We start from the raw sequence: 26,311 nt of genomic DNA, 5'->3' as shown, positions 1-26,311 counted from the left end.
ATTACACAGTTGCACCTTGTGCTGGGGACAATAAAAGGCCACTCTAAAATGTGCAGTTTTGTCACAGCACAATGCTACAGATGTCTCAAGTTCGGAGGGAGCATGCGATTGGCATGCTGACTGCAGGAATGTCCACCAAAGGTGTTGTCAGAGAATGTAATGTTAATTTCTCTACCATAAGTTGTTTTAGAGAATTTGGCAGTACATCCAACCGGCCTCACAAACGTAGACCAGGTGTAACCATGCCAGACCATGACCTCCACATCCGGCTTCTTCACCTGAGTGATCGTCTGAGACCAGCCACCCAGACAGCTGATGAAACTGAGTGATCGTCTGAGACCAGCCACCCAGACAGCTGATGAAACTGAGTGATCGTCTGAGACCAGCCACCCAGACAGCTGATGAAACCGAGTGATCGTCTGAGACCAGCCACCCAGACAGCTGATGAAACCGAGTGATCGTCTGAGACCAGCCACCCAGACAGCTGATGAAACTGAGTGATCGTCTGAGACCAGCCACCCAGACAGCTGATGAAATTGAGTGATCGTCTGAGACCAGCCACCCAGACAACTGATGAAACTGAGTGATCGTCTGAGACCAGCCACCCAGACAGCTGATGAAACTGAGTGATCGTCTGAGACCAGCCACCCAGACAGCTGATGAAACTGAGTGATCGTCTGAGACCAGCCACCCAGACAGCTGATGAAACTGAGTGATCGTCTGAGACCAGCCACCCAGACAGCTGATGAAACTGAGTGATCGTCTGAGACCAGCCACCCAGACAGCTGATGAAACTGAGTGATCGTCTGAGACCAGCCACCCAGACAGCTGATGAAACTGAGTGATCGTCTGAGACCAGCCACCCAGACAGCTGATGAAACTGAGTGATCGTCTGAGACCAGCCACCCAGACAGCTGATGAAACTGAGTGATCGTCTGAGACCAGCCACCCAGACAGCTGATGAAACCGAGTGATTGTCTGAGACCAGCCACCCAGACAGCTGATGAAACCGAGTGATCGTCTGAGACCAGCCACCCAGACAGCTGATGAAACTGAGTAGTATTTCTTTCTAAAATAAAGCTCTTTTGTGGGGAAAAACTCATCCTTATTGGCTGGGTCTGGCTCTCCAGTGGGTGGGCTTATGCCCTGCCAGGCCCACCCATGGCTGCGCCCCTGCTCAGTCATGTCAAATCTATAGATTAGGGCCTAATGAATTTATTTCAATTGACTGATATCCTTATGTGAAGTGTAACTCAGTAAAATCTCTTAAATTGTTGGATGTTGCGTTTAAATTTTGGTTCAGTGTAGTTTTATTGTTTCCACTTGCTTTCCACAGACACAGCTAGACACACAGGTATGGCGCTTTCCACAAACACACAGCTAGGCACGCAGGCAAGAATGCACGCACGCACACACACACACACACACACACACACACACACACACACACACACACACAGACAGAATCTCACGTTAGTGGTTTACCAGACTTGGCTAGGTATTATAGCACTTACACCCCCCACACTCCACATACACGTGAACTCAAATAACAGTTCAATTTAAATAATTACTGGAAGCCCCTGACCAGTCCACTCAAAGGAGGTGTCTTTTCCTATAGACCTAGTAATAAACAACATAGACAAAGACTTCCTTATATTTACATGGGATTGACCTTCAGTGAGTTTCCTTAAAAGAGGGAGAGTCATGGGTCTCCATGTAATCTCGGTTAACCCAGAACTAAAATCTCTCATCATTTGGTCAGATACTTGATGTTTACGTAAACATCGAGCATCTGACCATATTATGCAACATTTTTGTTCTGGGTTAACCGAGATTACATGGAGACCCGTAGTCTGTCCATGAGAGATTAGTCTCCATGCATGATAGGATTCATAATAAGGGAATTGATTGTGGCAGCCCTTTCTAAATCTCTTTAAATGTGTATCGCTGTAATCACTAAAATACTATGTAGTATGTCAAATCAAATCAAATGTTATTGGTCACAAACACATAGTTAGCAGATGTTAATGTGAGTGTAGCGAAATGCTTGTGCCTCTAGATCCGACAGTGCAGTAATATCTAACAAGTAATCTAACAAATTCACGATGACTACCTTATACACACAAATGTAAAGGGATGGAAAAATAACATGTACATATAAATATATGGATGAGCAATGGCCGGGCGGCATAGGCAGGATGCAGAAGATGGTATAGAATACAGTATATAAACTCAGCAAAAAAAGAAACATCCCTTTTTCACGACCCTGTCTTTCAAAGATAATTCGTAAAAATCCAAATAACTTCACAGAGCTTCATTGTAAAGGGTTTAAACACTGTTTCCCATGCTTGTTCAATGAACCATAAACAATTAATGAACCTGCACCTGTGGAACAGTCGTTAAGACACTAACAGCTTACAGACGGTAGGAAATTAAGGTCACAGTTATGAAAACAGGACACTAAAGAGGCCTTTCTACTGACTGAAAAATGCCAAAAGAAAGGCATGCTGCAAGGAGGCATGAAGACTGCAGATGTGGCCAGGGAAATAAATTGCAATGTCCGTACTGTGAAACGGCTAAGACAGCGCTACATGGAGACAGGACGGACAGCTGATCGTCCTCGCAGTGGCAGACCATGTGTAACAACACCTGCACAGGATCGGTACATCCGAACATCACACCTGCGGGACAGGTGCAGGACGGCAACAACAACTGCCCGAGTTACACCAGGAACACACATACCCTCCATCAGTGCTCAGACTGTCTGCAATAGGCTGAGAGAGGCTGGACTGAGGGCTTGTAGGCCTGTTGTAAAGGCAGGTCCTCACCAGACATCACCGGCAACAACGTCGCCTATGGGCACAAACCAACCGTCGCTGGACCAGACAGGACTGGCAAAAAGGGCTCTTTACTGACGAGTCGCGGTTTTGTCTCACATGGGTTGATGGTCGGATTCGCGTTTATCGTCAAAGGAATGAGCGTTACACTGAGGCCTGTACTCTGGAGCGGGATCGATTTGAAGGTGGAGGGTCCGTCATGGTCTGGGGCAGTGTGTCACAGCATCATCAGACTGAGCTTGTTATCATTGCAGGCAATCTCAACGATGTGCATTACAGGGAAGACATCCTCCTCCCTCATGTGGTACCCTTCCTGCAGGCACATCCTGACATGACCCTCCAGCATGACAATGCCACCAGCCATGCTGCTCGTTCTGTGTGTGATTTCCTGCAAGACAGGAATGTCAGTGTTCTGCCATGGCCAGCGAAGAGCCCGGATCTCAATCCCAGTGAGCACGTCTGGGACCTGTTGGATCGGAGGGCTAGGGCCATTCCCTCCAGAAATGTCTGGGAACTTACAGGTGCCTTGTTGGAAGAGTGGGGTAATATCTCACAGCAAGAACTGGCAAATCTCATGAAGTCCGTGAGGAGGAGATGCACTGCAGTACTTAATACAGCTGGTAGCCACACCAGATACTGACTGTTACTTTTGATTTTGACCCCCCCTTTGTTCAGGGACCCATTATTCCATTTCTGTTAGTCACATGTCTGTGGAACTTGTTCAGTTTACGTCTCAGTTGTTGAATCTTGTTATGTTCATACAAATATTTACATGTCAAGTTTGCTGAAAATAAACGCAGTTGACAGTGAGAGGACGTTTCTTTTTTTGCTGTGACAGTGACAGTGATAACTTTATTAAATCCATGTTAGTACAATGTTAGTACAATGTTGTAGAAATAATTATACTACTTCTTTGACTTAATGTAAAGTGTTACCACGCCACATTTCCTACCCTACTGACTACACACAGTTAACAGTTAAGACACAAATTATTTTATTTCATCTTTATTTAACCAGGTAGGCCAGTTGAGAACAAGTTCTCATTTACAACTGCAACCTGGCCAAGATAAAGCAAAGCAGTGCGACAAAAACAACAACACAGAGTTACACATGGGATAAACAAACGTACAGTCAATAACACAAAAGAAAATAAAAATAGAAAAATCTATGTACAGTGTGTGCAAATGTAGAAGAGTAGGGAGGGAGGCAATAAATAGGCCCAGGAGGCGAAAATAATTACAATTTAGCATTAATACTGGAGTGATAGATGTGCGGATGATGATGTGCAAGTAGAGATACTGGGGTGGAAAAGAGCAAGAGGATAAGTAACAATATGTGGATGAGGTAGTTGGGTGTGCTATTTACAGATTGGCTGTGTACAGGTACAGTGATTGGTAAGCTGCTCTGACAGCTGATGCTTAAAGTTAGAGAGGGAGATATAAGACTCCAGCTTCAGAGATTTTTGCAATTCGTTCCAGTCATTAGCAGCAGAGAACTGGAAGGAAAGGTGGCCAAAGGAAGTGTTGCTATGGTGACCAGTGAGTTGAGATAAGGCGGGGCTTTACCTAGCAAAGATGACCTGGAGCCAGTGGGTTTGGCGACGGATATGTAGTGAGGACCAGCCAACGAGAGCATACAGGTCGCAGTGGTGGGTAGTATATGGGGCTTTGGTGATAAAACGGATGGCACTGTGATAGACTGCATCCAGTTTGCTGAGTAAAGTATTGGAGGCTATTTTGTAAATGACATCGCCGAAGTCAAGGATCGGTAGGATAGTCAGTTTTACGAGGGTATGTTTGGCGGCATGATGAAGGATGCTTTGTTGCGAAATAGGAAGCCGATTCTAGATTTAATTTTGGATTGGAGATGCTTATTGTGAGTCTGGAAGGAGAGTTTACAGTCTAACCAGACACCAAGGTATTTGTAGTTGTCCACATATTCTAGGTCCGAACCATCCAGAGTAGTGATGCTAGTCGGGTGGGAGGGTGCGGGCAGCAATCAGTTGAAGAGCATGCACTTAGTTTTACTAGCATTTAAAAGCAGTTGGAGGCCACAGAAGGAGTGTTGTGTGGCGTTGAAGCTCGTTTGGAGGTTTGTTAGCATAGTGTCCGAGAAAGGGCCAGATGTATACAGAATGGTGTCGTCTGCATGGAGTTGGATCAGAGAATCACCAGCAGCAAGAGCGACATCATTGATATATACAGAGAAGAGAGTTGGCCCAAGAATTGAACCCTGTGGCACCCCCATAGAGATTGCCAGAGGTCCGGACAACACGCCCTCCGATTTGACACACTGAACTCTATCTGAGAAGTAGTTGGTGAACCAGGTGAGGCAGTCATTTGAGAAGCCAAGGTTATTGAGTCTGCCGATAAGAATGCGGTGATTGACAGAGTCGAAAGCCTTGGTCAGGTCGATGAAGACGGCTGCACAGTACTATCTTTTATCGATGGTGGTTATGATGTCGTTTAGGACGTTGAGCGTGGCTGAGGTGTACCCATGACCAGCTCTGAAACCAGATTGCATAGCGGAGAAGGTACGGTGGGATTTGAAATGGTCGGTGATCTGTTTATTAACTTGGCTTTCGAAGATTTTACAAAGGCAGGGCAGGATGGATATTGGTCTATAACAGTTTGGGTCTAGAGTGTTTCCCCCTTTGAAGAGGGGGATGACCGCGGCAGCTTTCCAATCTTTGGGGATCTCAGACGATACGAAAGAGAGGTTGAATAGGCTAGTAATAGGGGTTGCAACAATTTCTCTGGCAACTGATTTAGGAAGGACTCCTGTATCTTTGTAGTGACTGGGTGTATTGATACACCATCCAAAATGTAATTAAGAACTTTAACATGCTCAAAGGAATATTCAATGTCTGTTTTACTCCTGAACTTATTTAGGCTTGCCATAACAAAGGGGTTGAATACTTTTTGACATTTCAGCTTTTCATTTTTTATTAATTTGTAATCATTTCAAAAAACATAATTCCACTTTGACATTATGGGGCATTGTGTGTAGGCCAGTGATAAAAAAAACTCAATTAAATAAATGTTGAATTCAGGCTGTAACACAATAAAATGTGTAAAAAGTCAAGGGGTGAGAATACTTTCTGAAGGCACTGTATGTGTTTTAGTTTTTTACCGCACAAAATGTAAATCGCAGTAAAGTTATCACAAAATATTTTTTCTGTGTTATAGCCTTACTAGACGATAGGCTATAAAGGCCTGGAGAAAGTTGTTATCAACAGATCAGTTGGGAAAAGTGATGGGCTACTTTCTGCACACGCCACGGTCAGCGTGAACCGGAGTGACTTGACACAATGCTTGCCTAACAAGATGTAGCTAACAACAAACATAACGAGTTAAATAGTCCTATTCTGCCGTGAAGCGTTCATCCATATATACAGGTAAGTCTAGCTACATTTTCAGATATTTTAAGTTTCAAATTTTGTCAGAAAGTCATTTTCATTGCAAGTTAAAGCGTATTGTTTGCTAGCTAGTGAACGTTAGCTTCCTGGCTCGCTAGCTAATGTTACGTGTATGATCTGTGTGGTAATATTATTCTAATCAGAAATCCATTTGCATTGCTAGTTAATGCCTAATGTTAGCTACTTGGTTAGCTCTTTAGCTACCTGCAGATTTATACTACAGCTAAGACAATGTTTGTATTGGTAGTAGTATGAGTTGGGATTATGCCGGTTCATTATTTAGCTAGCTAGCTACATGTCTAAACAAAGACTCCACTTCGCCAGATGATTACATGACCCATCATGTTAGCCAGGTGTGTCTGGGGGTGAGTAAGGCCATCTATTGTATTTCATGAACATGTGTACATGTCTAGACAATAGTGACCCATCCACTTAGCTATATGTGGCTGGTGGTGGTTATAGCATTTCCTTCACATGACCCATCAATTTAGACAAGTGCGTCGGGTAAGCGTCATATAATAATGATAAAATATTTATAAAATATTTTTATCTGGAAAACCTCTGTTTTTGATATTGCTACTATGCAAGTAACCATTTCACTGTACCGTTTACACCTTCTGTTTCCTGTGCATGTGACAAATAAACATAGATTTTATTTGATATAGTGTGTGTTTACCAGAGAAGGTAATGTGAAGAACAGCATGACCTGCACCAAAGTCAGATTAGGATATAGGCCAAGCACTAGATAAAGTGTAATTCTACCTGGAGTTTTTCCTTATTGTAGGTTACTACTTTTAATCTTTAAATCTTAGGTTGTTTACTAAACTACTCACTCTGTTTAGCACATGGCCTCATGTGAATCCTTAAAGAGATGGGTGGGACTAAGGCTTAAGAGGGTGTGAACAATGCTGAATGTGCGTAGGCAAAGAAGCGCTCTCCAGTAGGTGTACCATAACATCCAAAGGCCATTTTCTCAAAAGTGGGGTTACAAGTTTGTCAACTTTCAAAGCAGAATTACTTTCCCATTGTTCCTCGACTGCAGTGTATGATATACCATTTTCTAGCTCTGAAAATCGTATATCCTTACATTGGATAAAAGCTCTACTTTTTTCATATGTAAAAAAAACACAATTTCAAATTTTGCTACATAAGATCGAATCGAAGCAGTTGGTCACATATACACTACATGACTAAAAGCATTCGGAGACCTACTTGTCGAACATCTCATTGCAAAGTCATGGGCATTAATATGTAGTTGGTCCCCCTTTTGCTGCTATAACAGCCTCCACCCTTCTGGGAAGGCTTTTCACTAGATCTTGGAAAATGGCTGCAGGGACTTGCTTTCATTCAGCCACAAGAGCAGTATTGAGGTCTGGCACTGATGTTTGGTTCGATTACGTCTGGCTCGCAGCCGGCATTCCAACTCATCCCAAAGGTGTTCGATGGGATTGAGGTCAGGGCTCTGTGCAGGCCAGGCAAGTTCTTCCAGATGGATCTTGCCAAACCATTTCTTTATGGACCTCACTTTGTGCATGGGGGCATTATCAAACTGAAACAGGAAAGGGCCTTCCCCAAACTGTTGCCACAAAGTAGTAAGCACAGAATTGTCTAAAATGTTATTGTATGTTGTAGCTTTAAGATTTCCCTCCACTGGAACTAAGGGGCCTAGACCGAACCATGAAAAACATTATTCCTCCTCCACCAAACTTTACAGACACTATGCATTCGGGCAGGTAGCATTCTCCCAGATTCAGCCGCTGGACTGCCAGATGGTGAAGCATGATTCATGAGCGCCTCTCTCGCTCTTAATCACTCCAGAGAACATGTTTCCCTGCTCCAGAGTCTAATGGCAGAGAGCTACAGCTGACGCTTGTCATTGCGCATAGTGATCTTAGGCTTGTGTGCGGCTGCTCGGCCAAGAAAACCCATTTCATGAAGCTCCCGACGAACAGCTCTTGCTTCCAGAGGCAGTTCGGAACTCGATAGTGAGTTTTGCAACTGTGGAGAGACAATAAAATATATTTTGATTTGTTTAACACTTTTTTGGTTACTACATGAGTCCATATGTTATTTAATAGTGTTGATGTCTTCACTATTATTCTACAATGTAGAAAATAGTAAAAAATAAAGAAAACCCCTTGAATGTGTAGGTGTGTCAAAACTTTTGACTGGTACTGTATATATATATATATAAGTAACAATTTCCCTGTCTTATGTCAGTTAGGATCACCACTTTATTTTAAGAATGTGAAATGTCAGAATAATAGTAGAGAGAATTATTTATCTATTTTGTGAAGTGCACCAGTCCCTCCTGCAGCAAAGCACCCCCACAACATGATGCTGCCAACCCCGTGCTTCATGGTTGGGATGGTGTTCTTGATGGTTATTATGGCCAAACAGTTCTATTTTTGTTTCATCAGACCAGAGGACATTTCTCCAAAAAGTATGATCTTTGTCCCCATGTGCAGTTGCAAACCGTAGTCTGTCTTTTTTATGGCGGTTTTGGAGCAGTGCCTTCTTCCTTGCTGAGCAGCCTTTCAGGTTATGTCGATATAGGACATGTTTTACTGTGGATATAGATACTTTTGTGCCTGTTTCCTCCAGCATCTTCACAAGGTCCTTTGCTGTTGTTCTGGGATTGATTTGCACTTTTCGCACCAAAGAGATACCAAAGTACGTTTCGCACCAAAGTACGTATCTCTAGGGGACAGAACGCGTCTCCTTCCTGAACAGTATGACGGCTGCGGGGTCCCATGGTGTTTATACAGATGAACGTGGTACATTCAGGCGTTTGGAAATTGCTCCCAAGGATGAACCAGACTTGTGGAGGTCTACAATTGTTTTTCTGAGGTCTTGGCTGATTTCTTTTGATTTTCCCATGATGTCAAGCAGAGGCACTGAGTTTGAAGGTAGGCCTTGAAATAAATCCACAGGTACACCTCCAATTGACTCAAATGATGTCAATTACACTATCAGAAGCTTCTAAAGCCATGACATCATTTTTTGGAATTTTCCAAGCTGTTTAAAGGCACAGTCAACTTAGTGTATGTAAACTTTTGACCCACTGGAATTGTGATACAGTGAATTATAAGTGAAATAATCTGTCTGTAAACAATTGTTGGAAAAATTACTTGTGTCATGCACAAAGTAGATGTCCTAACCGACTTGCCAAAACTATAGTTTGTTAACAAGAAATTTGTGGAGTGGTTGAAAAACGAGTTTTAATGACTACAACCTAAATGTATGTAAACTTCCGACTTCAGCTGTATATATGGTATTCAGCCCAAGCCTTTTCCAGAGCCTGGGTGTCGAGCAGCTGAAGGCCTGGCACCCATGGTGGAGAAGCGTAATGGAGGGGTGACAAGTAGACCAGCAAAGGTGGAGCAAAGAGAGCGGGAGGGGGCATAGAGTGGCAGTTCAGAGAGGTTGGTAGGTGCCAGGTAGGTGCCAGGTTGTTGGAGGGATATGTAGGTGAGGAGTGTCTTAAAGTTAATACAGAATTGGACAGGGATCCAATATAGTTTGATGAGGATTTGTGTGATGTGTTCAATTGATCTGGTGCAGGTGAGGATTCGTGCAGCAGCGTTCTGGACCAGTTGAAGTTTCTTGGTGAGTTTGGTGGGGATACCAGTGAGGAGTGTTGCAGTAATCCAGTCGGGAGGGGACAAAAGCACTGATGAGGGTTTCAGTGCTAGAGTGTGACTGTGAGGGGCGGAGCCTGGAGATATTGCGGATGTGGAAGAATCCTGTCCAGGTGATGGTTTTTATGTGGGGTTCAAATGACAGGTTACAGTCATGGGTGACATTGAGGCGTTTGACTTTGTTGACAAAGGGACCTGGAAACCGTCTATGGTGATGCTGAGTTTGTGCCATTTGAAGAGAGTGGATTTGGAAGAGATGAGCATGACCTCTGCTTGTTGCTGTTGAGTTTGAGGAGGTTCATGCTCATCCAGCTCCGGATGTCTTGGTGGCAGCTGAAGAGGGAGGGGAGTGTTGGGTTTGGTGGAGAGGTGGAGCCGGGTGCCATCAGCATAGTAGTGGTAGTGTACTCTGTGATGGCGATATAGATTAGACATGACATTAGTTGTCCTATAAACAGTTTTAATCTGCATATGCAACCGCCATACTTGATGGATACCTCGTGTTCTGGCCTGGAGCAGGGCAGGTATAACCGTCATGTGAGGCCGAATGTGTTTTATGCTAAACTAAGCCAATATGACATTCTCTCAGTAAACTCACCAGGTAAAATAAAGATGTTATGTATAGTATATAAAGCATTTATAAGTTGTAGTTTGTTTAAAGTGAAAACATAGTAAGATACTGTGCAGAAGTTACACTGAACTCGAGCCACACTACTTTTTTATATATTTCACTGTCAAGTTGAGTGTGTATATATACAGATGTAGGATCTTAATTGCATCAGGTAATACAAAGTTGAAGTGTATTGGAGGTTTAAACAAGTTTGTAATTTCTTTGCCCTAAAGAACATTTATCAACACCTACAAAAAATGTCCATTAATTATAATCCACATAATAATTCACATGTCCTGTTGCTGCAAGATTATGTTCCTGCTGTAGCCAACTGGCTCAAATTAAGATCCTACATCTGTAAGTATTCCAAATTGTCAAGTCACTTAAAAGCCTCGGGGACTGAGGGAATAACATGTACTGTAGGTAATTGAGATATATTAGCCCGTAATTGAGCTAAAGACGTAATCAGATAAAGCCTGTAATCAGAGAAAGCCGGACCCTCAAAAAGATAAAGGAAATGAAAATGCTGTTTTGAGCCCACACACTCTCAAGACCCATTTAGTGTTCACTGGAGAGATAACTCCAATGGTATTGTTTTCCCCTTAGCAAATTCATTTACATTTTACCTCAAGGTCCATGGACGGATACACATTAGTAATACCACTGACCGAGAGCTTCTGTATAGCATAATCTTATAGATACTGTAGGGAACACTTCCTGTTGAAGGTCTGCTATACTTCTTATACAGATTACTATATTTTTTCAAAAATCTATGTAAATTCATGTACTATATGATTACAAGTCCCCATAATAAATTATTAACATTTAGTGTTTTGTATGTATTCACAAATGCTAATGATACATTAACAAATTATTTAATGATTTACACAACATCTATTAATGCTCTACAAACTATTTACTGGTGGTTTTTAGTGATTTTAAGTGATTTACAAGCAAACCTTCAGGAGGTTGCAATAGATTCTATTGACTTCTTTTCAGCCAAGCCAAGACAAATCTACTCTTGAATTTTTGTATACAGTGGGAACAGGGGAAACTGCATGTGTAAGGCTATCAAAATGTCATCAGAATTCCATAATCATCCCACCCCTTAGTACTTCTCTTAATTTGCTGCAATGGCTATGTGCTCTCATTCATAGGGAAACACTTGGAATAGTAAAATGCACACAAAATCTCTCTCTCCTCCTCTCAAACACGGACACACACATACACACACACACACACACACACACACACACACACACACACACACACACACACACACAAAACTGCCGTGACATCCATGCCATGTGATCTTGCCAGGCGTTATGCCAAAGGCCAACCATGTCACTTACCAGAAATCTCATACAGAGAGAAAGAGAGAGTGCACAAGAGCGAGAGAGAGAGAGAGAGAAAGGAAGGGAGGGAGGGAAGCAAGGAAGGGGAGAGTAAAGGGCCTTTAGTTATGCAAGAGCTCTTTGTCAATCCTCTCCACAACGTACACTGAAAAAGCATATGAAGCATTATGACTTTTCTCTGTTATCTCCAATGTTCTTGAGGCAGTAAGTCCTAAGTAACAAGGAGCACATGAGCTCTTATGTTAAATTGTTCTGGAGAGCATGTTTACTGTCCATTGTCTCAGTTCTTGGAAGACTTCCTGAAAATCACAGAATGAGCCAAAGCACCCAAATCAGTTACATCTCTCTCTCTCTCTCAATGTGTGTGTTTGTATTGTTGTGTGTGTCTTCTTGTTGTGTGTTTTCATTAAGAATGTACAGTGGGTTAACAGTTAAGAAAACACACTTTTCTCTCCTCTGCTTTTCTTTTAAACCCCTCTGGTAGAAGGACTTACACAGCTAGGGTGTTTTGAGAACAACGCCAAAGAGGAAAATAATATATGACGAACAATCCACAGTTGACCAACCAAGAACCAACGCCATGCTACACTACCTACAGTTTGATTTAATCTGCCACCCAAAATGTCAACAGTTGTTCAAATAGAGTCAACATACGTCGACATCACTAGTTAGGCTCCATAGGTAGGCCTGTTTATTGTTTGTTGATTGCATATGCTTAGAATGCTTGAAAGATAGAAACAAATGTATATACAGATCTGTCTCGCCATACAGATACAAATCAATCAAACTATTTTCAGTCCATTTCACACAATAATCTTTAAACACTATTATATGGAAAAAAGAAGGAAAAACTAAAAGAGAAAAAAGGTTTGAAACCATACCCATAACTAAACACACACACACGTCAAAAAGAATAAGGCAATGCAATACTGTATGACGGAACCCACTCCACATCTAAATGACAGGAGCTGTGTAGTGGACTCAGTTGACCTTGTGATGGGATCTGCGACAACACCGCTGGCCCAGAGCAACTGTACATACTGTACATAATGATGACGTATGAGAAAATAATGTATGCCTGCTCTGTATCACGTACCATGCACATTGTCATCCCATTGTTCCATCATCATCTCTAGAGGGCCTCACAGACAGAGGCCAGATGAATGCCGTTTGGGGCTTTTTTATACAGAGCCTTTGTAGTATGGTTACTCCCTCCCTCTCACCAAGTGCACTAGCTAAACCAAGGAGCCAAAGAGACAGAAATCAACACTAGGCATTTTTCAGTGAGCACTGTAAACAAAGAATGAGAAAATCTCATCTCAAATATTGGTTGTCAAATAAATAACATTTACTCCCACATACTGGAAGTTAAATAAAACTAATTCTCTAGACATTACTATAAGGTTGAATATTCATATTACAAAAACCAGACTCAAGTTATGGTAGTACAAAAATATGAGAAAATAGTTCTACTGGTCGAGCAACATAGTGGATGGGTCCTACAATGCTGGAGAATAAACATTAAGGAAGGTAACAATAAACCTAAACATTTCCTTTACTGTCGATCGCCCCTTATGATAATGAGTCCATACTGTTCAGTCAAGCATCTGATGATGCAGTTGAGTGAACACAACAACCTCTCTCTCTTCCCATGTACGTGTCTATCAAAATCTGTGTGTGTGTGTGTCTCTCTTCTCACTTCCCCCCTTGGCCCCCCTGTGGAATGTTTTGTAGTGCGGGGCCTATGGAGGAAGGGCATCTGAGGACACGGTACACACAAATACAGCTGTTGAGCGCCATCACAGCGCTTGGCAGCCGTCCAACTCAAAGACGTGTGGCGGTGAAGGCCTTGGTTGCGAAATAAAAAGTTAACAAAGAGCACACTCCTTCCATGTACTGTATGTTGTGTTAAACATTGAAGATAAGAACTTGGCAGTACACCTCGATGCCCTCACTGACTTCCCATCAATATAGCAACCACTAAGAAAAAAAGGTGTCATTGTGTGAAGCACACTATATATACAAAAGTATGTGGACACCCCTTCAACTTAGGGGATTCGGCTATTTCAGCTACACCCATTGCTGACAGGTGTATAAAATCAAGCACAGAGCCATGCAATCTCCATATACAAACATTGGCAGTAAAATGGCCTTACTGAAAAGCTTAGTGACTTTCAACGTGGCACCGTCATAGGATGCCACTGTTCCAACAAGTCAGTTCGTCAAATGTACGCCCTGCTAGAGCTGCCCCGGTCAACTGTGAGTGCTGTTATTGTGAAGTGGAAATGTCTAGGAGCAACAACGGCTCAGCCGCAAAGTGGTAGGCCACACAAGCTCACAGAATGGGACCGCTGAGTGCTGAAGCACATAGCCTGTAAAAATCGTCTGTCTTTGGTTGCAACACTCACTACCAAGTTCCAAACTGCCTCTGGAATCAATGTCAGCAAAAGCACTGTTTGTCTGGAGCTTCATGAAATGGGTTTCCATGGCCGAGCAGCCGCACACAAGCCTAAGATCACAATGAGCAATGCCAAGCGTCGGCTGGAGTGGTGTAAAGCTTGCTGCCATTGGACTCTGGAGCAATGGAAACGCTTTCTCTGGAGTGATTAATCACGCGTTACCATCTGGCAGTCTGACGGACGAATCTGGGTTTGGCGGATGCCAGGAGAACGCTAACCAAACCCAATGCACAGTGCCAACTGTAAAGTTTGGTGGAGGAGGAATAATGGTCTGGGGCTGTTTTCATGGTTCGGGCTAGGCCCCTTAGTTCCAGTGAAAGGAAATCTTTATGCTACAGCATAAAATGACATTCAGACGATTCTGTACTTCCAACTTTGTGGCAACAGTTTGGGGAAGTCCCTTTCCTATTTCAGCATGACAACGCCCCCATGCACCATCCATACAGAAATGGTTTGTCGAGGTCGGTGTGGAAGAACTTGACTGGCCTGCACAGAGCCCTGACCTCAACCCCTTCGAACACCTTTGGGATGAATTGGAACGCCGACTGCGAGCCAGGCCTAATCACCCAACATCAGTGCCTGACCACACTAATGCTTGTGTGGTCTTCATAGCAATGTTCCAACATCAAGTGGAAAGCCTTCCCAGAAAATTGGAGGCTGTTATAGCAGCAAAGGGGGGACCAACTCCATATTAACGCCCATGATTTTAGAATGAGACGTTCGACGAGCAAGAATCCACATACTTTTGGTCATGTAGTGTATATAGGAAGGCAGGCAGCCAAGTACACGCCTACACACACAATGTGCCTATAGATTTCGTTTGAATCAATAAGCAGAGAGATGGGAGTCACTCTGTCTGTATATCTTTCTCTTGTTTGGTATGACAGTTCAGATGGATTTCACAGTGTTGAGAGCTGTGTGTGAAAGGCAAACCTGTAGACTTGGAGTGTTGGATGCCAGCCATGTTAGTTAAAGCTACACACACGCACACACACACACACACACACACACACACACACACACACACACACACACACACACACACACACACACACACACACACACACACACACACACACGAGGCAAATGAGGCCAACCTCCAACCCGACACCATACCACCTCATATAGATGAAAATAGAGGGAACATCTTGCAATATACTGGTCTAACAGCTGTAAATCATCTCCAAAAAATAACTAAACAACATAAAGTGTGTGTGTGGGAGAGAGAGAAAGTTAGAGAAAGTGTGTGTGTGTGTGTGTGTGTGTGTGTGAGAGAGAGAGAAAGAGAGAGCGAGAGAGCAGGAAATGAATAAATTGCCACAAGTCACATGCAAGGCGCAAACAGTACAGTAGGCATTGGTCACATGTCAGGGGCTTCAAGCGAAGCAGAAAGTGAGTGACATGCCAGTCAGACCCCAGGTCATGGAGAAGCACTGATCCAGTGTGTCACTGTCAGAGTGAATGGTTGTAAACCTGGGATTCTGCAACAAGATACTGACTTTCTTTGACGATTTTGATAATTCTGTCATTTTTTGCCAACAAACAGCAAGGATATAGCCTATTGAGATTCCATTGAATCAATAATGGCCTATTACCTATTCACAAACAAAATAATGTATACTCCATAGGCTAAGGCATGTAGGGTATATTTAAACAACTACAGACCCATTAAAGTATTAGACAGAAGTACAAGAGGACGTCATAGTTAAATTATACCAAGTTTATAAGCAATTCTCCATGCTGCATAGCCTACTTTATAGTCTACTCCTGAGGCTTCAGGCTTAGATTGATTTTCTGTACACCATGATTCACAAATTATGGTAGCACCAAGGACATAAAAATACTATGATATATAAGGTTGAAGCCTACATTATGCCAAAAAATATCCTGGTCTGATGGCGGTGAGTCGAGTTGACCTAAGTTCACAGTATAACCTCTCTCATTTGGATCCCATAACTTTAAGATCAACAGCTATGAATAGGCTACATTGTATATAACATACTGTATGTCTGGGGGTGTGGTTAGGACGGATATGCCTATAGCCTACAAAGGAGTGGGGGGCGTTTTTGTTTTGGACTTGACAGCGACGCAATGACCGATATATTCTCCACATATCCCGTTAGAAACACTGTATTTCGTTGACTGATAAAAAGTGGTCCCAAAATGTTAGGCCTACATTTCATAAAGTTCATTGTTAAAGTAGCATTTCTAAACATCTGCGCAAATTCCTTTAGTCTAAAATACTGGCGGGTTTTATTTTCAGGAATCCAGTTGCATTAAATCAATGTCATGGTTCTAACAAAATCACAAAATCTACGAAATTATTAGGCTATTGTACAATACTATAAAAAGTTAAATCGTTGTTGTAGTTTATGTCAATATCGCTATGTCATTCGTGAATTACTATATCACGCGATGGATATGAAAAATGGGCAGATTAAATCTAGCCTACATACGAGGAAATAAAACATGGCAAAACCATATGCGTTATACAAACAAACACTATAGCCTACATATCAAACCACGATTAAGACAAATGTTTACCCGATATGTCGCTCCTCCATAAAAGGGTGCTGTCAGTAGCGGGCACAGCTTTATTTCTTGCGATGTAAAGTTTCCAGGTTCCGTCTGTAGCATAGGCAGGCCCCGAGTTCACCTCGTTCGCTTGCTCGCTCTCCTATCTTGCCTGCTCGCCCCCAGCGCGCTCTCTCTCTCTCTCGCTCTCTCTCGCTGCTCTCTCTCTCTCTCGCTGCTCTTCGCTGCTCTCTCTCTCGCTGCTCTCTCTCTCTCTCTCTCTCGCTGCTCTCTCGCTCTCTTTCTCTCTCTCGCTGCTCTCTCTCTCTCTCTTTCTCGCTGCTCTCTCTCGCTGCTCTCTCGCTCTCTTTCTCTCTCTCGCTGCTCTCTCTCTCTCTCTTTCTCGCTGCTCTCTCTCGCTGCTCTCTCTCTCTCTCTTTCTCGCTGCTCTCTCTCTCCCCAATGTATCCCTGTGCAGGAAGTGAATGACGCTCACATGGACGCTATATGAACTGTGCGCATAGCCGCAGACTGACATCATTCTACAGTCGATACAATTTCATTAAAGACACAGACTCGGCGTTTAGAGATGCTACTGTAGTCGTTCAGATGTTATGTACTTTACTGTAAATACAAAAAACATTGAGCGCTCTACGTTATCCACCTCTAAATTATGACACCTTTACATGCACTCGATTGTAATGACAGAATTCACGACAAGGTTAATTGTTTAACAGTACCGAAATCTAGCTGAAACTCAAGCACGCAACATATGGAGCGTGCGCTCTGGAGTGCACTTACATGCATGGTTACCTCACGTGGCCTATCAGTTGCAGCTGCGCATGTGTGCAGCGCATAATTTTGGGGACCAACTGCGGGCTACATATTATGACCTCATGTCAACTGTCCCCTAACTGCTGTATCCGTTTTACTGTAGTGAATCCATATACCACCCACTGTCAGACAACAAAATGTATTTACATTCACTGATATGTCTATCCATTACTCTATTTCCATAAAATCTGATATTATATTTACTGTTTGTAGACCATGCCCTTAAATCTCAACTGTGCATTTTCATGACGCCAAAATCAACTGACCTTAACCATGTCTGATTGACCTTAACTGACCTTAACCATGTCTTAACCATGTCATGTCATTAAACATATATTTCAGTGTGTGTACCTCGACAGAGGGTGCAATGTAGACTATGCCCACTGTCAATAAACAAACACGTGTATGGTCATTGGTAATGGTTAATAACCATAAGGTCCCCATCATTAATACTGTATACATTTTATAATGTATCCTAATGTATTTCCATATACTAGACAATTGTATGAGAAAAATCTAAATACAACACAAAATATGTCTCTGTAATTCTATGAAACCATAAATTATCAGTCCACAAACATTGCAAACACCTAAAGCATATCAAGCTTTGCCACAGTATTTATTATATAACAGGGAATACATTAGCATGGTAAAGAATGACCCAAATAAAAACACCAGGAGCAGACACATTTTACATTTTTTATATATACATTTATTAATATGCTCTTCCCAAGCGGCTTTGGTAATATGAAAATGTACAGTACAATGCCCTGAATAAAAGCAGCAACGGAGGAAACAACATACCATGTCCATTTCACACATACTTTTCCACATAAGCATTCTGAACAGCTTCGGACAGATTGAGATATTGTTAATGAGGGTCAATGGTTGTCACTAGTTACCACAGCCACAAAGTCAAAATTGGCTATATTGTAAAAATGTATTTAAACAAAAATGTGCTTTTTGGGCTTAATTTAAGGTTAGACAAAGGGTTATCAGCGGGGTTAAGGTTAGGTTTCAAATCAGAATTTAAGAAAAGAAATTGTAGAAATATGACTTTGTGGATGTGGTAACTAGTCACGACCAGGTTCAATGGAGGGTCAACTCACCTGGCATCCATCAACTCAGGGAATAGACTTGAAATGTTGGTGAAAATAACTTGCAACTCTCATTTCATTCAAGGTGAATTATTTACATTCCTCAACTGAATTGATTTGGAATTAACCCCAACCCTACTTGCCATAAGCCTACTATACATGGCTATCTATTTCATTGTACAGCTACAGTGGCTCAGAAAGAATTCACACCCATTGACTTTTTCCACATTTTGCTGAGTTACAGCCTGAATTAAAAATTGATTAAATTGTGAATTTTGTTACTGGTCTACACACAATATCCCATAATGTCAAAGTGGAATTATGTTTTAGTTTTTTTTTTAGTTTTTTTTTACAAATTATTAATTAAATATGAAAAGCTGAAATGTCTTGACTCAAGTATTCAAACCCTTTGTTATGGCAAGCCTAAATACACTGAGTGTACAAATCATTAAGAACACCTGCTCTTTCCATGACAGACTCACCAGGAGAATCCAGGTGAAAGCTATGATCCCTTATTGATGTCATGTGTTAAATCCACTTCAATCAGTGTAGATGAAGGGGAGGAGACAGGTTAAATTATTTTTAAGCCTTGAGACAATTGAGACATGGATTGTGTACTGTATGTGTGCCATTCAGAGAGTGAATGGGCAAGACAAAATATTTAAAGTGCATCTGAACGGGGTATGGTAGTAGGTGCCACGCACACTGGTTTGTGTCAAGAACTGCAACGCTGCTGGGTTTTTCACGCTCAACATTTTCCCGTGTGTATCAAGATTGGCCCACCACCCAAAGGACAATCAGCCAACTTGACACAACTGTGGGAATGCTTGACACCTTGTAGAGTCCATGCCCCTACAAATTGAGGCTGTTCTTGGGGCAAAGGGGGGGTTGAAACGCAATACTAGGAAGGTGGTCCTAATGTTTGGTATATTCAGTGTAAGTTCAGGAGAAAATAATTTGCATGGCCTGTGTACAATAATAAAGTTTAACATTATTATTACAATTACCTGCAAGGTCCCTCAGTCAAGCAGCGAATTGTAAACACAGATTCAACCACAAAGACCAGGGAGGTTTTCCAATGCCTCACAAAGGGCACCTATTGGTAAATGGGTACAAATAAAAAAGCTGACGTTGAATATCCCTTTGAGCATGGTGAAGTTATTACACTTGGATGGTGTATCAACGGAGAGGAAGGAAACTGCTCAGGGAATTCACCATAAGGCCAATGGTGACTTAAAAATAGTTAGAGTTTAATGGCTGTGATAGGAGATACCTGAGGATGGAGCAACAACATTGTAGTTACTCTACAATACTAACCTAATTGACTGAGTGAAAAGAAGGAACCCTGTAAAGAATACAAATATTCAAAAACATGTATCCTGGTTGCAACAAGGCACTAAAGTAATATTGCAAAAAATGTGGAAAAGCAATTCACTTTTTGTCCTGAATACAAAGTGTTATGTTTGGGGCAAATCCAATACATCACATTACTGAGTACCACTCTCCATATTTTCAAGCATAGTGGTAGATGAATCATGTTATGGGTATGCTTGTAATAGTTAAGGACAGGAGTTTTTCAGGATAAAAAAGAAACGGAATGGAGCTAAGCACAGGCAAAATCCTAGAGGAAAATCTAGTTCAGTCTGCTTTCCACCAGACACTGGGATATTAATGAACCTTTTAGCAGAACAATAACCTAAAACACAAGGCCAAATCTACACTGCAGTTGTATACCAAGAAGACAGTGAATGTTCCTGAGTGTCCGAGGTACAGTTTTGACTTCAATCTACTAGAAAATCCATGACATGAAAATGGTTGTCTAGCAATGCTCAACAACCAATTTGACAAAGCTTGAAGAATTTTGAAAAGTATAATGCACAAATGTTGCACAATCCAGGTATGGAAATCTCTTAGAGACTTACCCAGAAAGACTCATAGCTGTAATCACTGCCAAAGATTATTCTACAAAGTATTGAGTTAGGGGTGTGAATACTTATGTAAATGAGATATTTCTGTATTTCATTTTCCATACATTAGCAAACATTTCTAAAAACATGTTTTCACTTTGCCATTATGGGTTATTGTGTGAGATGGGTGAGATAAAAAAATATTTTAATCCATTTTGAATTCAGGCTGTAACACAACAAAATGTGGAATAAGTCAAGGGGTATGAACACTTCCTTTAAGCACGGTATGTCAAAAATGCAATTCTTCCTTCCTTTCAGTTTTAACAGGACATACGAACTAGACTAACAAATATGAGTGGCCCAGAGTATGAGGCATATGATGAGTTGATCATAGAACAATACAAGGTTGTGCTGCTTACCTATTTCGGCCCAATGCCAGTCCTCAGCCACGTCGCCATTTTAAATTGGTGAAAGTAGTCAACTGGGTAGGGATTCCGATGGGTTGTAGCCTCACTGGCTATCACAGACACTATAATGGCACAGATAATAAGATGAGTCCTCTATCTATCTCTGAACTCCATCCAACGACTGGGGCCGAGTCTCAAATCTTTTAAATGGTTTTCTTCCCTTAGTATTGAGCACTGATCTGAAACAGACTGAATAGAAAGTAGCATGGTGGAAACTTGGCTTGCACACGGTTTACTGTTTAAGTACTGAAACAGAGGCTGAGACTATAACTAGGGCCAGACCTTTTCCTGGCCAGGACCTAGGCTTGTGGAAAAGGAGACAAGGAAAGGAGGAGAATTTAGGAGAAATTGATCAGGATTTCAGTACTTAAAATGAACAATGAGAAAGCTATTGGCACATGGTGAGTGAAAACTACAGGCTTTACACATGACCACACTGATAAACATTCTGAATAGGTTTTCATCCTATCATTACAGCCTTTCCTATACTTATCAGATCAGTCCTAGTGTAGGGAAGAAGCTGAGTAAAGGAGGCCATTGGGACACAGCCACAGCCATTGTTTTGGTTGGCAGAGACGGAGGTGTCTGGTTGTGATTGGCTATTGTTTTCTGAGGGAGGCCGAACAGAGTGTTCTCTCTGCGAGAGGGATTCTGGGACCACGTGAGGGACTAAACGAGCACTTCACCCAAAGCCACCCACTGTAACTAACTCGCACTGTTACAGACTCGATGACACAGCTCAAGCAGCAGGCCATGCCCATGGCAGATATTAGTGGCATCAACAAGACACAATCTGCAAACACTCCCACATACTCACTTATCCATATACTTTACAGCACGATACTGTTGCTTTTTATTTTTTTTTATCAAAAGACGATGTATAAAATAATAATGTTACAAAAAGAATGTTGGTCACCTAGGAAATTGATTCCAACACCAATACGAACATATCCTTTATGTTTAGAATTCAACATTTTGCGTGATTTGTTTTCTCCAGTCAAACAGAAGATAGCATGTTTTCCTTTCTAGGGTCTTGAGAGGCATCCCACCCCTCATGGTCCAAACTAAAGTAAGGCTTGTTATTACAGAAGTCTTAGAGTAAGCATGCATCAGCTTTTTTCAGGCAATTAGCACCAGAGTGTAACCATACATTCTGTCCACCTTCTATTCCTGGTCATCCTTACGCCTTCATCGCAACTGCTGCTGTGTGGTAATGTTTTGGTACAAAATGGCTGCTGTGCTGTGCTGACGTTGGTATATAACAGTGCACACACTGTATATAGACTTTTTTTTCTACTGTGTTATTGGCTGTACGTTGGTTTATTCCATGTGTAACTCTGTGTTGTTGTTTGTGTTGCACTGCTTTGCTTTATCTTTGCCAGGTCGCAGTTGTAAATGAGAACTTGTTCTCAACTGGCCTACCTGGTTAAATAAAGGTTAAATTAAAAATAAAAATCCATGGTCACTGTTGTCACCAGAAGCTACATGTCCACAAACACCATGAAGCACCAGCCCAGGCCTCCCACCAGGAACATTGTGACCTGCATACTGTAGATAAACAGGTTGTTGAGCACCCCAAAGTCAAGGCGCCGGTGTCCTAGCAACAGCAGGATGACGGACAGCTTGTATTGCAGCCGCAGGAAGACACGGGCGCTCACGTACTGCAGGCAGAATAGAGCCGACAGCGCCACCCAGAGGAGGGAGGTCAGAAGGCTGCAGCCGAAGTAGAGCAGGAAGCGCAGGAAGCCGTACATGCAGCGTGAGCGCAGGTAAAGGTCAAAATTGTTGTACTTGGTGCGCACAAGCTGGGTGGTGCGTGCAGGCCCACAGGCTGAGTGCATGCAGGTGGTGTGGGGACCATGGAAGCTACGCACACGCCGAGGGATGGGGATCACAGGCATGAGTGGGAGAATTGAGCCGCAAGCTTCTGTGGGGAGTCACGGCAATAGGCCTTGTCCTCTGCTTCAGGGGTGGTGGGGGTTAGCATCATTGACTGGCTTAGAGCTTAAAACGGAACCCCAGGCATGGAATGTGGGCCTCTGATTAGGTCTGTTTGGAGTCTGTCGCTACAGGCATCCAAAAGGCAACAAGGCTCTGTAAAGAGGGCACAACACATTTATGTTACATTTTTGTGTTACACACACCCAACTAAATATGGACATTGCAAGGAGCGATCCCTCTCCCTCACACACTATGATAGCAGTGTGACATTAGGACAGCCTTGATAGTAAAAGCAGTAAATCATGGTTTATGGTGCTTATGTCTTTTGAAAATGCTCATTCTCAAATATTTTAAAATCTCTATTATGGATGTAGCCTGGGCCTATAGACTTGACCGCTTGGAAACGTCGCTTGACATTACAATATGTATCTTATTTATCAAGCTGAAATTGTACATACCGTTCGTTTAGAAAAATGATTTCGAGTTATTGAAAGATGTCTTGCACAATGAATTCTCAGCATTCGATTCGATGCTCATACATGAGTTCCTCAAACTCGTCGTAGTATGCTGTGAAACGACTGCTGCAAGTTATCATGTTATAACTCGTCGGATAAAGACCTTTCAAAAACAACAAACCGTAATTACAGCCCTCTGATACATCATTGTATTGACATAGATGGCTATGCTTGCTACAATGTAACTCAACAGGGGCGGTAGTGTTGCTCTGACAACTGGTGAATACATCCTGTCGTAAAATGTTTCAGTCATTCTTCTCACGACAACATCTGAAATTTAAAGGAGAAGAGTTCAATTGTTTTTTTTGTCCAGTTTAAAACTGTAGTTGGTTCTCTTTTTTGCCTTGGGGGTGATAGAGATTGTTATTGTGAGAAAAATGGCTTGCCAGGCTACCTCCCCAAATCCAAGTTGCATAGAGGCTAATGATTTCCGTGAATGTGTGATGACAGTGAAAAACTCTTCAGTGTCAATGCCAGTCAAGCCAAACTGAAAAATGGTTTTGAAATTAAAAAAGTATTGGAGAGAGTTCAGAAAGAGAATACATGGCCACATCATGTCATAGCCACAGAGATCACCCCCAATCTGTCATTGTAATATTGGGAGACAGTGAACTGATTGTTCCACCCTAACACAAAAGGCCTAACCTAAGGTTTAGCCACTACAGTCATTCCTAAAGCATGTTTACCTAGTAAGTGTGTTTGAAACCTATAGATGAATTCAAATGTGCATCTAAATACGTTTTATAAAGTATACTTTAACGTTTAAAGGTCCAACAAAGCCTTTTTTTAAATCTCAATATCAAATAATTTCTGGGTAACAATTAAGTACCTTACTGTGATTGTTTTCCAATCAAAAATAAATTGCAAAGAGCATTTTCTAAACCAAGAAATTTGCTAGAATTGTCTGGGAGTGTTCTGAGTGCGGAGGGGGAAACTGAAAACGTTCTGTTATTGGCAGAGAGATAACTGAACTGAATGACTATCGCCCCGTTGCACTCACTTCTGTGATCATGAAGTGCTTGAGAGACTAGTCAAGGATCATATCATCTCCGCCTTACCTCCCACTTCAGTTTGCATACCGCCCCAACAGGTCAACAGACGATGCAATCGCCATCACACTGCACACCGCCCTCTCCCATCTGGACAAGAAGAATACCTAGGTAAGAATGCTGTTCATTGATACCAGCTCAACATTCAACACCATAGTACCCTCCAAGCGCATCATTAAGCTTGAGGCCCTGGGTCTCAACCCCGCCTTGTGCAATTGGGTCCTGAACTTTCTGACGGGCCGCCCCAGGTGGTGAAGGGAGAAAACAACATCTCCACTTCGCTGACCCTCAACACTGGGGCCCCACAAGGGTGCGTGCTCAGCCCCCCCTCCCGCCGAGGGTGGTGTGGTCTACACAACACATCACCGGGGGCAAACTACCTGCCCTCCAGGACACCTACAGCACTCGATGTCACAGGAAGGCCAAAAAGATCATCAAGGACAACAACCACCCGAGCCACTGCCTGTTCACCCCGCTACAATCCAGAAGGCGAGGTCAGTACAGGTGCGTCAAAGCTGGGACCAAGAGACTGAAAAACAGCTTCTATCTCAAGGCCATCAGACTGCTAAACAGCAATCACTAACTCAGAGAGGCTGCTGACTTACATAGAGACTCACTAGTCACTTTAAACAATGCCCCTTTATATAATGTTTACATATCTTACAATACTCATCACATATGTATATACTGCATCTTATACCAACTATTGCATCTTGCCTATGACGCTCAGCCATCGCTCATCGATATATCTATATGTACATATTCTTATTCCATCCCTTTAGATGTGTGTGTATTAGGTAGTTGTTGGGGAATTGTTAGATTACTTGCTAGATATTTTTGCACTGTCGGAACTAGAAGCGCAAGCATTTCTCTACACTTGCATTAACATCTGCTAACCATGTGTATGTGAACAATACAAATTGATTTGATTTTTGGTTTGGAACGCTCTTTGTTTTTGGTCTATTAACTAATGCACCAACTGGTGATGTAACCAGGCAGGTCAAAACTCACTCCGACCAAAACAGGCTGAAATTTCAAACAGCTCTAACACTTAAAGCACATTATCATAATTTTAAAAAAATCACAGTATTAGTCCAATCTCATAGTGTGGAAATATATACATGTCACAATATCCATCGTGGATTTGAAAGGAGGACCAAGGCGCAGCAGAAGTGTGGACACTCATGTTTCTTTAATTAACAAAACAAGTAAAGTATCCACTGGGAAAAACAATAAACAAAACAATGAACAGTACTCACGATACGACAGTGTAGCAGGCTAAACCAAAAAAAGCAGTGCTCACCACAATTCCCCACAACCCCCAGTGACAAACATACTCCTACATATATGACTCCCAATCAGGAACAACGATCCCCAGCTGTTCCTGACCAGGAGTCACAAGACACAGAGAACATTCAAACACACACACAAGACTGCCACGTCCTGACCCCAAAACTATTACAACAGCTCCATCTGCTGGTCAGGACGTGACAGTACCCCCCCCTCAAGGTGCAGACCCCGGAATGCACCTAACCACAAAACAAAACACCAACAAACAAAATCCCCAACAAAACCCATAAACACTAACCCTTAACCAATAAGGGAGGGAAGGGAGGGTGGCTGCCGTCACCGACGGCACTGTGCTACACCCTCCCTCCACAACCCAC

At 42.4% G+C, this 26,311-nt stretch overlaps 2 protein-coding genes across 3 annotated transcripts in view; both read right to left on the bottom strand.

Moving 5' to 3' along the window:
* The window catches only part of LOC115204098 (nucleus accumbens-associated protein 2), a 53,319-nt gene extending 31,450 nt beyond the window's left edge, over positions 1-21,869 (bottom strand). Inside the window, exon 1 of one of the 2 annotated variants that reach the window (XM_029769415.1) lies at positions 21,092-21,869. The gene's annotated coding sequence lies outside the window, so the exon portion shown is untranslated. Of the gene's footprint in view, positions 1-16,864; positions 17,082-21,091 lie in introns of those variants that run through there. The other variant, XM_029769412.1, reaches the window with a different exon arrangement.
* A 638-nt stretch (positions 21,870-22,507) lies between these two features.
* LOC115204099 (transmembrane protein 250) lies at positions 22,508-23,799 on the bottom strand. The gene is made up of 2 exons (XM_029769416.1): positions 23,539-23,799; positions 22,508-23,233 (listed from the first exon to the last, which is right to left on the bottom strand). Exon 2 carries the CDS (start codon positions 23,038-23,040, stop codon positions 22,621-22,623), a length of 420 nt encoding a protein of 139 aa, XP_029625276.1. The 5' UTR covers positions 23,041-23,233; positions 23,539-23,799; the 3' UTR covers positions 22,508-22,620.
* Between the last annotated feature and the right edge of the window lie 2,512 nt (positions 23,800-26,311).

The sequence above is a fragment of the Salmo trutta genome, chromosome 12 (assembly GCF_901001165.1).
Source record: "Salmo trutta chromosome 12, fSalTru1.1, whole genome shotgun sequence".
Lineage (NCBI taxonomy): Eukaryota > Metazoa > Chordata > Actinopteri > Salmoniformes > Salmonidae > Salmo > Salmo trutta.
The sequence above is the reverse complement of the archived record's forward strand: the minus strand, read 5'-3'. Positions and strand labels throughout refer to the sequence as shown.